This window comes from Electrona antarctica (genome assembly GCF_951216825.1).
Source record: "Electrona antarctica genome assembly, chromosome: 22".
NCBI classification, from domain to species: domain Eukaryota; kingdom Metazoa; phylum Chordata; class Actinopteri; order Myctophiformes; family Myctophidae; genus Electrona; species Electrona antarctica.
In genome coordinates this window covers 37,192,365-37,205,863 of record NC_136805.1, presented here as the reverse complement: position 1 = coordinate 37,205,863, position 13,499 = coordinate 37,192,365, and the positions used below count along the sequence as shown (strand labels likewise).

At 45.4% G+C, this 13,499-nt stretch overlaps 1 protein-coding gene across 1 annotated transcript in view; it reads right to left on the bottom strand.

The window, feature by feature from the left end:
- dock1 (dedicator of cytokinesis 1) overlaps positions 1-13,499 on the bottom strand; it is a gene marked incomplete at its 5' end in the record, with an annotated part of 409,371 nt that overhangs the window by 117,260 nt on the left and 278,612 nt on the right. Inside the window, 2 exons of the mRNA XM_079492379.1 lie at positions 1,642-1,700; positions 11,206-11,306. Coding sequence (XP_079348505.1) covers positions 1,642-1,700; positions 11,206-11,306 — 160 coding nt within the window. The remainder of the gene's footprint in view (positions 1-1,641; positions 1,701-11,205; positions 11,307-13,499) is intronic.

The window sequence follows — 13,499 nt, the reverse complement described above, 5'->3', positions numbered from 1 at the left end:
AGGCTGGAAACACCAGTCAACATAAAAAGCAATTAGCACCTCTCTCTGTCTATTCTGAGACATTGTTCGTTCGTTCCGTAAGACATGTGATTACAGCCAGAACATTTAGAGGGAACACGATCAAACAAAATGGAACATTGAGAGAATGCAGTGTGCGTGCGTGCGTGCGTGCGTGCGTGCGTGCGTGCGTGCGTGTTGTCTGATTATTGAGACCCGGTCGTGGGAATGAATTCAGCCAAATAATAATCATTCTGTAGACGGGTTGCTAGCATGAAGTGATAGAAGAAGAACTCTGGTAGTCACGGTCGGGCAGAAACCTCTCATCTCCAGATTTTAACTATTTGTGTTTTTTCGTAAATCAACGCCCTACAGCAGGGGTTCTCAATGTTTTTCGCCGGGGAGTCGGGGACCCCCGGAAATGCTTTGGCAATGTCTCGGGACCCCCGCCCCGCCCGACCCCAAATATGTTTTTGAAAATAATTTGGGGACCCCCCGAGGGGTCGCGACCCACGGGTTGAGAACCCCTGCCCTACAGTACTTGATCATACTACCGCGTCACACAAAAGCATCATAAATAGCTACAAACTCAAAAAGTGGCACGACATGTGTCAAGCGCGTAGATTCCTAGCTATCTTTGCTATTTTTGAATTTGAATCATGAAAAGTTAAAGTTATGGACATAATAATATGAGGTTTTCACCCGACAGAGACGATATTTTACTAATACTATACTATTATAATCACAAAGTGATTTGTTCCTTGAGTAAACGTATTGGCGTAAAAATATACTAACAATACTCATGTAGAATTGAAAATCTACAAGCTCACTCTGCATCGCGACACGTGAGCTTGTAGATTTTCAATTCTACATGAGTATTGTTAGTATATTTTATGCCAATACTTTTACGTGAGCTTGTAGATTTTCAATTCTATCAGCTATTTTTTTTAACAAGAGTTGGCAGTGGTCCAAAGGCGAGAGTTCTACCGACTGAGCTACCCGGACACAGTTTTGAACAAAATAAGTATAAAATAGGTCTTGATTGATTAATATAATGTTTTGTAATAATAATTATTGTAATCTACAAAACAACAAAAACTGGAGTAAAAGTGGAGTAAAAAGTACAATGAAATGGAGTAGTGGAGTAAAACCAAAAAAAAAAAAAACATGCGTGTAAAGTCAAAATATCTATAAAATACCTATAAATATATAACTAATGTACTTCCACCACTGGGACCATGTGAGGGGTAGTCTCGCGTTAACAGACAACTATGCCACAATCTCCGAATGCTATATAGAGTCTGGGACTATAGCCCCCATGAGCTGAGTAACGGAAGCTGCCATTTCCGTTCACGAAAATATATTTTTTTATTTCCTTTTCTGCTAAGCAACAAGCTATAGCCTTAGATGTTTTCTATTTATATTAGGATAAATATGCGCGACTGTAAAGATGAAACGGAAGTGGCGAGGAGGCTCCACTTCCGCTGTGTCCGGATACTCATGAGACCTTTTCTGTTGGCCCAGACTGTACAGAGCGTTTGGAAATCGCGGAGGCACAGTCTGGTAACGCAAGACTATGTGAGGGGCAACGTGAGTACTGGATGTGTGAAAGCGTGTGTGAAGGAGAAGGTGCGTATACGTTACCTAGATTGTACCACATATCCCTGATTTCAAAGCCAATCTGTCTCCTCATGTCCTGGTACCTGAAAAACACCAAAAACAATCTTACAATCACATCAAAAAATAGGAATTTAAAACAAATCCAAAAAGGTAGCACATCCAAAAATTAAACAAATGGCGGACAAAGTACTCACATTTCCATTTCTTTATTGGCACACACCAAAAAGGAACACTTACGCGTTTCGGCTATGCAGCCTTCATCAGAGCATGATAGTTATCTTACAATCACAGCAGCGTGTACGCCTTTAGCAGACCCATTAGCAAACACTTAAGGTGGTTGCACACCGGCCGCGTTTTTCGGAAAACCGATGGAGAAACGCAGTTAAAAAGTGTTTTATTGAACTCTTATCAATGAACAGGTGAAATCTCACCTGAAAGAAACTAGGACACCAGTTAACCCATTTTGGGCGGGAACCCCTTTTGGTGTTTCAAGCATTATGTTATGCTTTAGCTATTGAAAAATAGCTCTACAAGATCTACAAGCTCACGAGCTTGTAGGTCTGCTATTTTTTTTTAATCTTGAAAATGTGGCTCAAATCTTTGAATATATATTCTTTCAGAGTGAACTTTTTTTAACTCAAAACTTTGCTTCTGAGGGGTTCCTGGAACATCATATTTTCAGATGGGGTTTGGTGGCCAAATACATATAATTTTTGGGGTCCTTGACATGAAATATTGAGCACCACTGATACAGAAACATGACGTATTTCCGAAAATTGTCATCATTTAGAAGACATTTATAAAATGTCGACGTCAGGCCAAAATGGGTTAAACAATGAACCTGATCTGTCTGAACTCTAAATAACACGCTATCTAAATAATCATTTTTCTGTACATTTGTGGCTGAAGAAAAGATCATTCTGCTGCTTAGTAGCCATATCAATCGCTATAGCGTCAATCGAAAGAAACAGTTTGGCAAGAAGGGGTACAGAGAGAGTGTTTTCCAAGGGGTAAGCATGATCAAAAGCAATAATGTTAAAAAACTTTTCCAAAAATGTTAAACAAACCAGATCTACAAGCTCACAACACGCTGCGATGTTGTTTTGAGCATGCACTGAAATGTTTTGTTGTACAACAAGTATATTCAGTAGGGATTAAGTGGTTAAGGAAATGTCAAACAACACAGCAAAGATAACAAGGAAAATAAAGTGAAATGACCTTTTTGCAAATACATGACCCCAGCATCTGAGAGGCAGGTCTTAACTTCTGACCTCTTGTGTTCTTTCTTGGTTCAAAATGCATACGTGCAACAAATACTGTATTCCGCATCCTTCACCAAATAGACAATTTATTTTCTTGAACAGAACACAGCACTTAAATGTCCACCAACCGAGACCAAACATCTAATAAAAAACTAACCAGGATTTTGACAAGAAAATCTTCTTCAATTTCCTAAAGTGTCTGTCTGTTGAATAGATGTTTTTTTTACTGCGTTGGTTTTCAAAGTGGAAGTGGGACCTGATAGCAGAGTGGTTAGGGTGTGTACCACATGACAACCAGTCCCCGGTTCGATTCCAGGCCTACAGCAGGACCATTCGCTAAATGGCACTGGCCTACATACTGTTAGTTCCTCTCCAAAAAAAGCTTTTAAAAATAACCTACAAAAAGCCAGAGGTATACTTGGGTTTTCGAGCAGATGTTGTGCACCGAAAATAGCCGATCTACAAGCTCAAAACACGTTGCAGAGTGCGTCAGAGGACGAGGGGCAGGAAATGTCCCCTAAAAGTTTGCTCGTCTCTGCACGCTCTAACCTGCTCACACAAGGGACACACAGCAAACCGACCACGCTGTCCCCTGCTCACACAAGAGACAAACCGGCCGCGTTGTCCCCTGCTCACACAAGAGACAAACAGCGAACATACCACGCTGTCCCCTGCTCACACAAGGGACAAACAGCGAACATACCACGCTGTCCCCTGCTCACACAAGGGACACACAGCAAACCGACCACGCTGTCCCCTGCTCACACAAGGGACACACAGCAAACCGACCACGCTGTCCCCTGCTCACACAAGGGACACACAGCAAACCGACCACGCTGTCCCCTGCTCACACAAGAGACACACAGCAAACGGACCACGCTGTCCCCTGCTCACACAAGAGACAAACAACAAACGGACCACGCTGTCCCCTGCTCACACAAGAGACAAACAACAAACGGACCACGCTGTCCCCTGCTCACACAAGAGACAAACAACAAACGGACCACGCTGTCCCCTGCTCACACAAGAGACAAACAACAAACGGGCCGCGCTGTCCCCTGCTCACACAAGAGACGAACAGAAAACCGACCACGCTGTCCCCTGCTCACACAAGAGACGAACAGAAAACCGACCACGCTGTCCCCTGCTCACACAAGAGACGAACAGAAAACCGACCACGCTGTCCCCTGCTCACACAAGAGACAAACAGTGAACCACCCACGTTGCTCGGCCCACCTGCTCCAGTGGCGCAGTCGGGACCTAAAAAGAGCGGGGACATTATTATTATTATCACCACTGACGGCATGACGGTCAGTCATTGTTTTCGTGTAGAAGCATGCGACGACAGCCAATACACAACGACAATTGCGCAACAAAATGGGAACGCTGCTGGAGAGACCATCGGCGCCGGTTGAGACCCTTTTGATACCCCTCGGGCACACAAAAAGACAACAGTGAGACGGGGGGAGGACAGCAATGGGAGCAGTGGAACTGGAGTGGTCTGAGATGAACACCTATCAGCCCTAACAACAAGATGACACACTGACCGATGTCCCTCTGGGATATCTGCATCTGCTCTGACGGGGTCACAAAAAGGCCACGCGTCGACACCTCCGCGCTTGTGGCGTTACCTTGTGGACAGGTAACACAGTGAGAGAGAGAGAGAGAGAGAGAGAGAGAGAGCGCGCGAAGACAGGATTTAAGTTTTGGGAATTAAGCCCTCCCAGAGCGCTCAACCCCTCGTTAAAGGCTATTCTCCGGCCTCCTGGGTGCGTCCTCCGTGGCATTTCGGAGCAACCTGACAGGATCCAGAGGCCCAGGTCGATACCGCTTTATCCGATATTCTACCAGGACATACAGGGATCAAGGGCAGCTTTGCTGAGTGGTTTCAGGGAGGGGGAGGGGGGGGACTGTCACCTGGCTCTCTGCTCAAAAATAGCAGATCTGTAATTCCACCACCATAGCCTCATGACGGAGTGATGGTGAGAGGTAAATAAATTGCAAAATTGCGATGAAACAAATGCGCCCAGATATTTCAAAGACATGTGCTAAAAGGGGACGCGGTGACACTGCGTTCTAACACCATGAGGCTACCGAGGCTACCACTACCACTGCTGCTACTGTCATCCCCTCTCTGGAAATAATTGACCCGAGGCGGCTGCAGCAGATGTCATTCCCAAATTATTACTCTAGTCTGGACAGTCATTTGGGACACTTTGATCTGTGGTGGCTTTGTGTCTTGTGTTTGTGTGCCGCGTGTGCGTGTGTGTGTGCGTGCGTGTGTGCGTGCGTGTGTGTGTGTGTATCTGGATGATTGAGATGGGGATCGACATGCCGTCCTCATCTCAGACAGATGAAAGGTGACTTGTCAACAGTCGCTGCAGCCAGCGAGACCTAATACACATGTGCCAGCTGCCAAAAAAACTATTATGACCTTGTCCCCCCTGCGCACACGCACACACACACACACACACAGACACGCGCGCGCTCGCGCGCACACACACACACACACACACACACACACACACACACACACACACCCGTCAGACTGTGTGGGTGCATGGGAGTCTCTGATTTGGTGTCACACGGTGAGAATAGCTCGATAGGGTTACAAACCCATGATTCTTCGCATCGTTTTCATTTTGATTTCATTTGTGTGATTATGCCCTACTTTGACTTGCTCTTCTAGCTTAAAATAAGCGTTCAAACTAGTTATGTTTCTGTTTGCCAATTTTGTTGTTTCTTGGCATCCTATTAATTATTATCTTAATAATGAAAGGTGCTATACAAATAAAGTAATTATTATTACTATTATTATTATTATCACGATGCATTGTGAGCTTGGGGATAGCTTGTGTTGTTTGGGAAATAATGAACAATGACAATTTTGGAAACACTGGCACACTCAAAATAGGTGGTGAACTAAATATAAAGACATGTGAAGGAGGGAAGAGGAGAGGAGAGGAGGGGAGGAGGTGAGAGAGGAAAGGCGAGGAGAGGAGGGAAGGGGAGAGGAAAGGTGAGGAATGGAGAGGAGAGGAGAGGGAGGAGAGGAAAGAGAGGAGATGTCAGATTGCTCCAAAAGGAGGGAGGTGAGTGGAGGCGAAGGAGAGAGCCATAAGACAGAGAGAGTAGGAAGGAGGAAGAGAGGATAAAGCAAGAGGAGTAGAGAGAGACAGAGACATCAAGACATGATGCAACGGCCTGTAGGAGCAGATGTGCTGTGATCAAAGCCTTCGGACATGTAGAACTCTGAAGCTTCGTTCATACCTTATAGGCTACCTCGTCACGGCGGTGTCGCGCGGCCTACACGCTCACAACAACGTGGTTGCGGAAGCGACACATGTTTACGGATCATTCTGGCTCGACACTATAGCTGTGAGGAAGTGTTTGCGTACATGTAACAAAACAACTATTACTTTCACAATTGTTTAATCGGTCTCTGATTATTCGATTCAACCTACACGCGGTTCAACCTGGATCATAACATGGACGGTAGATTAAGGTGATATTGCACAACATTATGCTAAATGAGTTGGCCCTGAACCTAGACTCTCCGGTGGACGTGCAAGCTTTGTTTTCATTTACATTATCAGCAGTATACCTAATACTAAGTGCTTTGAACCTGACAATGTGCTAACACTCTTTGCACCGTAATCTTGTGTACAACACGCTGATATTATTGGACCATGTACAGTCAGTAATACACATCTGCTATGTTGATGGACCTAAACTGTAAGGCACATACGTACAGTACTGTACATACAGTACGGCAGGGCCAAATTAGCCATTGGGCCAATGGGGCCGTGGCCCAGGGGCCCTTGGCTCTCAGGGGCCCTTCTGGGAAAATGTAATGCTCTGTAATGGGTTTGAGGCCCTGAAAAAAGCTCCTGGGGACCTTCATTGGCCATTGATTCTGTTAAATTTAGGTCAAAAATTTGATAAAAACACAAAAAAGCTAGAAATTTCTGCGCGCACGCGCGCTAGGGGGCCCCCAAGAAATGTACCGGCCCAGGGGCCCTTGTGGGGGTTAATCCGTCCCTGCAGTACGGGGTGGATATAAGCCATGTAGATATATAGATCTTTTGTTGCTTTGTCTGTCTTGTATTTTGTCCTTGCTGTCCTTCCTCCTTTCTGGAAATAACAAAAAAAACGACGGAGCTCACACAGAAACACATTTCACACACTCCTGTAAACCTGTGGTGTGACAAGGCAGCCGAATGGGATCTGAGACAAACAAGCCTGTTATGTCTCCTGTCAGCACGCTATGATGGTGGGCTGCATGCCGCACGCACGCACGCACGCACGCACGCACGCACGCACGCACGCACGCACGGGAATACATGTGCGCTGAACAAGTGGTGGAAAAAAGTACTCACATTTTTTACTTATAGGCTATGTGCTAGTGCTTGAGTACAAGTACACATATATTGCCATCAAAATGTACTCAAAGTATCAAAAGTAAATGTTCTCATCGTGCAGAATGTCCCGTTTTAAGTACTATTCAAATGTATAAAAAATCTTTGGAAAATAGCAGATCTACAACCTCACAATGTGTCGCGTCGCGACACATTGTGAGCTTGTAGATCGGCTATTTTCAAATGGTCGACTCAAAATGTATACAGAGCTGAAGTGGTTGATGTATGTTTTGTACTAATAATCAAAATCTACAAAGTAAGTAAAAGTACAATATTTGCCTCTGAGATGTGGTGGAGTATAGAAGCAAAAGTACTGACAAGTTGACATACCCGAAGTACAAAAACCATACTCAAGCACAAAAACCTCAAAATTGTACTTAAGTACAGTACTAAGTAAATGTACTTACAGAAGTTCCTTTCCACCACTGGCGGTGAATGACTAAAGCTACTACAGAGGAGTTGACTGTGTGTGTGCGCGCGCGTGTGCGCACGCGTGTGTGTGTGAGCGCGTGTGCGTGTGTGCGTGCGCGCGTGGGTGAGCGCGTGTGTGTGTGCGCACGCGTGTGTGTGTGAGGCCACGCTCTCTGTCTCTCTCACTCCGCTCCGTGCCATGACGGACCTCTGAAGGCGAGGCTACAGCTGGGTGGCAGGCAGCTCATGGCACGCAGGTTGTGGTGGATAATGAAATGAGAAAAGAGAGAGAAGGAGTGTGGAGAGAAGGTGAAGGAGAGGCTCAGGTGGTGTGAGAGACAGAGAGAGAGAGAGAGAGAGAGAGAGAGAGAGAGAGAGAGAGAGAGAGAGAGAGAGAGAGAGAGAGACAGAGAGAGAGAGACAGAGAGAGAGATAGAGAGAAAGAGAGAGAGAGAAAACACAATTTTCTTCCACTTCAGTTTACCTGGTTGTGTGTTAAAACAGCTCGACACAAAACAGAGAAACACTCTGTTCCTTGACTCTGTGTGCGTGTGTCCGTGCGTGCGTGCGTGCACTAGTATTACACACTTGTGGGTGAGCCAAATGTCCCTATACATGTTTTAGATTTAAGGATTATAAATTAGGAAAATAAAAAGTCTAGGGTTGGAGATTTAGATGTTTATGGGAGTTTTCCCAATTGTAGCTTGTGGATCACGACTTTTCAGCTTCAATGTCGTAATACAATTTTGATGTCATAAGTTGAGTAACAGAAACGTATGTATGTGTGTGTGTGTGTGTGTGTGTGTGTGTGTGTGTGTGTGTGTGTGTGTGTGTGTGTGTGTGTGCGTGTGCGTGTGTGTGTGTGTTGATAAGGGCCTGCAAATACAAGCACTTGGCCAACGTGCGCACACACAGTGTCAGTGGTGGTGTGATAGATCCACTGGTGACATGAGCTGGCCACAACCTCTAAGTCTAAATCAGAGGTTCCCAACCCCTGGTACTAGTACCACTGATGGTACCTGAGCCCCCCCTCTGGTGGTACACAAAAGGAGTCGCCCCAAAAAGGAGAAGAAAAGTGGACTGAAATATTTATATTACTACAGGTAGTTCTTCTGCAATTGGTTGAAATAGCTATGTTGAAATGAGCATGACAGCACACCTGTCATTCAGTGATTTGGGTGATGTGGAAAAAAACCCGGTCCGCCCCGGTAACAATATGTGCACATGCACGCACTACAGTGGGGGGGACACACGACAGGCCAACAGCACACACACCAAGGCCCGCCCCCGCTCGATCGTGATTGGCGGAAGGCCCCTCTCTATCCTGATTGGATGAAGGCTGGGCCACCTAGGCAAAAACGAAACCTACGTTTTTTTTTACCCCAGGGGTTAACTGGGGACAGGGAGGAACTCCTTACATGGTCAGCACACTCTATAGTAGGGAGGATTATCACAACAAAACAAAAAAATAAGTGATATTTGTAATTTTTTTAATTCAAAAGCTTTTTTTTCCAGGTTCAAAACGATTCTCTATTCAAAATGATTATCGAATCAATACATAGGATTTCATCACAATCTACTCCAGCCAACTGAAGTGACTATACTACAGTCACTTGAAAATGACTGAAGACATGATGTTTACTGTGATTAGGGTAAGCTTACGTTTCATATCACAAACACCATGTAGTGAAAACTCCTGTAACTGTAACCAGAAAAAAAAAAAAAATCGATTTTTGGAAATTATGAATCGATTTTGAATCGTTCATAACGGGAATCGCGATTCTAATTCGAATAGATTTCTTTTGACACCCCTATTGCCGACACAGCGCTGCGACGTGCTGTGAGCTTGCCGACTGGCTATTTTCTAAGATTTTAAAAGATACTAGTTAACTAGTATAGAGCCCTGAGGGACTCCGGTCAACCACATGCGGTTTTAAAAGGAGCAAGCCTCCTGCTACCCAGTGAGACGGCGTGGCAGGTCGGGATGTTATTGTCAATGATCTCACTTAGGGTTGCAGCAGTTCATCCAGCTAATCCATTTCATCGATTATGAAAAATAACCAAGCATGAAGCGCTGCTATTTTGCAACAACACCTTTGTGCGACAACCAGAAGTGGTTAATCAATTTGTTGACTTAAAACAAAAACGAAATAAACATGTCATCGATAAACGAAGTGCAATACTTAGATACACTCGCTTCAGAAAACGGTGGATAGTTGCAGCAGGGTTGCAGCAGTGCTAATCTCAGCGATTGACATGCAGGGAGGCAGGCAGGCAGGCAGGCTGGAGCTAGAGGAGGAGGAGGAGGAGGAGGAGGAGGAGGGTGTACATTTCATCCCCTTCAGCTAGCGAGAGGCGCTGCTGAGACAGTAGGGGGAGAGAAATCCCCCCGGCAACGACACGTGTACGCTGCAGAAAATGCTTTGAAAGGATTGGGAGCAGGCGAGCATGCAGGCAGCCAGCAGCATGGATATGGGATTCCGGGGACGGCATCCCTGACACTCGCCTTGTACTCCACATGTGAGCATGAGGCACGCTTCTCCAAGCGGCCGTCCCCCAGAGAGAGACCATCCAAGGCTGCACGCACGCACAGCCTTGTTAAGAGGGAGGGAGGGGAGGGGGGCAGCGTCTAGTGCTGCCTGCCTGCAGTGGGAGCCAGGAGGGCTCTCTGTATTCCTGCGTTGTTGTTTGTGTGGGATGCATTGCGATAAGACCACTTGCATGTGGAATGGTGGGGGTTGCCACCTTCTATGAGAAGAGATAAGGGACCTGGTTTTGTCGCAGAGACGAATGCAACGCCAGGTCCTCCTCAGACCAGCTGGGGGGTACCCATGATAAATAAGCTGGCCTTCCTGTTGTTTCATTTTGTTATTTTTCCAAGAACCACAATGGAGATAAGACTCCATTGTGGAATTGTGTTTTCTTATCCTCAACTCGTTATTTCAGCGAATGCATTGTTTTGTACTTGTATTTGCCCTTTTTGACATAACGTTCAAAAAACTCAATTGATTTTTTTTTTACGTATGTGTGTGTGTGAGACGCACATGTGCAGGGCACGTGTATGGATTCTTAATAGGACTGGTTGTTCAATATCCCTAATATTATTCAGCCCAACAATTGAATGGTTTTGAGACGTCCTCTTGGGTGCAGGGGTTGGATATTGGCAATGATCATGTGGTGCCACCAGCACGACACATCTTCAGTTGTGTGCACCGACCTCATTGGAAGTCTCGCTCACTTATCAAAAGACACCCTCTGTCGAGGTTGGCCCACCACAGGCTGATCACACCCGGGGTGAGTGTGTGTGTGTGTCACATGGTGGCGACACTCACCCAGGTCACCACGTGGATGGTCATCATATCATGAAAATACTGTCGTATACAGCAATACAGAGGCGAGAAAAACAATAAGAAAACCTATACAGTACAACTATATCCTGTACTATGCAGAGAAACAGCAACACAAGGTTAGTGTGTAGGAGGAACAGTTGGACTCACTTGTGAAAGATCTTGTTTTTCTTGTCGCTCGAGAAGTTCTCCAACTGCAAGGACTCCTGGGTAAGGTAGGCCACGGCCAGGTGGAAGTAGTTGTTCCACAGCTGATATGGGGGGGAGAGAGGGAGAGAGGGAGAGAGAGAGAGGGGGAGAGGTGAGTACATTCAGTAATGTGTTTGTTGTGTTGGGTGGTGATATTTAGTGGGCCGGTGGGGACATTAAAAGATACTGGGGCTGTAGAGTGCACTGCAGCTACGCCTGGACAGCTCTACCCAGCCCCAATGCTGCAGATAAGGGACAGAAGGAGAGGAGAAATGGGAATGCCGGAGGACTCGGAGCAGAGAGAGAGAGAGAGAGAGAGAGAGAGAGAGAGAGAGAGAGAGAGAGAGAGAGACCCCTCTTTAGAAGATGAGAGACCAGTGATGTTGGCAGCTGGAAAGCGGAGGGTTTCAGTGCCAGGGACAGTACTTTTACATAGACACAGCTGGGTACCTCGCAGCATGCTCTCACTATAGCATGTCTTATCATGTCCATGCTGTTGGGCACAGACCTTCACGACTATCTCTGTAATTCTGACTCGTTACAAATTAATGCCCTACTTTGCCATCGTACTAGAGTTCAGTGTAGCACAAAAGTAGAAATACGGTAATATCTGGTCTAAGCTTGTGATGTTTTCCTTGTTTTTTCTTTTTTTTGGGGGGGTGGGGGGATGGGGGGGGGTGGTTGGGTATGGCTGCTATTGAAACATTTCACTATTTTTATAGTGGAAGTGGTTAACTGTCTCACTCACTGACACACACGCGCATGCACGCATGCACGCACGCGCGCACGCACGCACGCACGCACGCACGCACGCACGCACGCACGCACGCAGATTTAATGGAACAGAACAAAGGGAAAAAAATTAAACCTTTAGTACTATTCATACAACATAAAAAGGAGAGGTCCAATTATTGTTTCGTGAAACAAGAACAGTGTTTAATGAATTCAGCTGCAGGGGGGATTAAAAGGCTGTTGAAAACAGAGCCAGTTTAAGCTGTTAACACATTGAAATGATTACGTATATCGTCGCTGTCGGGCGGAAACCTCTCATTTCAACTGTTTTAACCCATTCAGACCTGACGTCGAAATTAAAAAAAAAATGTTCTAAATCATGACAATTTTCTGAAAGATTTGAGGCACATTTTAACGATTTTTCAAAAATAGCAGACCTACAAGTTTATAGCGCGCCACTCGGTGGCGCGCTATGAGCTTGTAGATCTGCTATTTTTCAATAGCTAAAGTATAACATAATGTTTAAAACACCAAAAGGGGTTAATGGGACAGATTAATGTCCTATAGTTCGTCATACAAGAGTGTCACACAAAAGCAGTGAAAATAGCCAATCCACTTCAACTTCACACTTTAAATGTTTTGCGTTTCTTGCTAATGTTTTCGGCACTTTCCACTTCTTAAAAATGCTTTTTTTCTTCCCACCATACCGCAGCAGAGTAGAGGGTAGCACGGGTCCATAAAATTGGACCTGGTCCGAAACGGGACCGGTAATATCTGGACCGAACCGAACGGAGCCGAGACACATTCTAATTTGCGGCGGCGGCCGCCCAGAAACAGCCCCGAGAAGGATTGGATCCGTTCCGAAACGGAGCCCTCGTCTTTAATTAAGTCTTTTCAACAGACAATAAGGTTTTTAGAATGTAATAATTACAACACACGCATGTCTATTTTTGAATCCTATTTTTAAAGTTGAAGGGTTTAATATATATATATATATAAAGCTCGGGTGATCACGGGTCCTTTCGGGTAACTGCATTTCAGATTCCCCCGAACGAGACCTAACAATTCCCAAAGACGTCCCCAGACGTCTTGGGCACCACAGGGGGTTATTATAAAGACGTCTGGAGACGTTCTGGGCACACAATGTGTTAACACAGTCTCCCTACGGGGAATTGATTACCATCCGTGATATGAGGTTCACTGCAGGGATTTACACTAACCTTTGAAGCATCGCCCGGTCCCGAATATAAGACGACTCTGATCATAAGACCACCCCCATTTTGCAAGACTAATTTGTGTAAAAAGAACATTGAATGTCAAATGTCATTGAAGGCTAGTCCCTGATTATAATACGACCCCGGCACGTTTTTCTGTAGGATATTTCCATTGGAAAAAAAAACGTAGTCTTATATTCAGGCCAATAGGGTACGTCCGTTTCACGAAAATCCACCTTAAAATGTTGTGATCGTTTGTCGTCGTGTTGAAAAATAATCCAAACTGCGGATCAACAACAGAAGCGAACG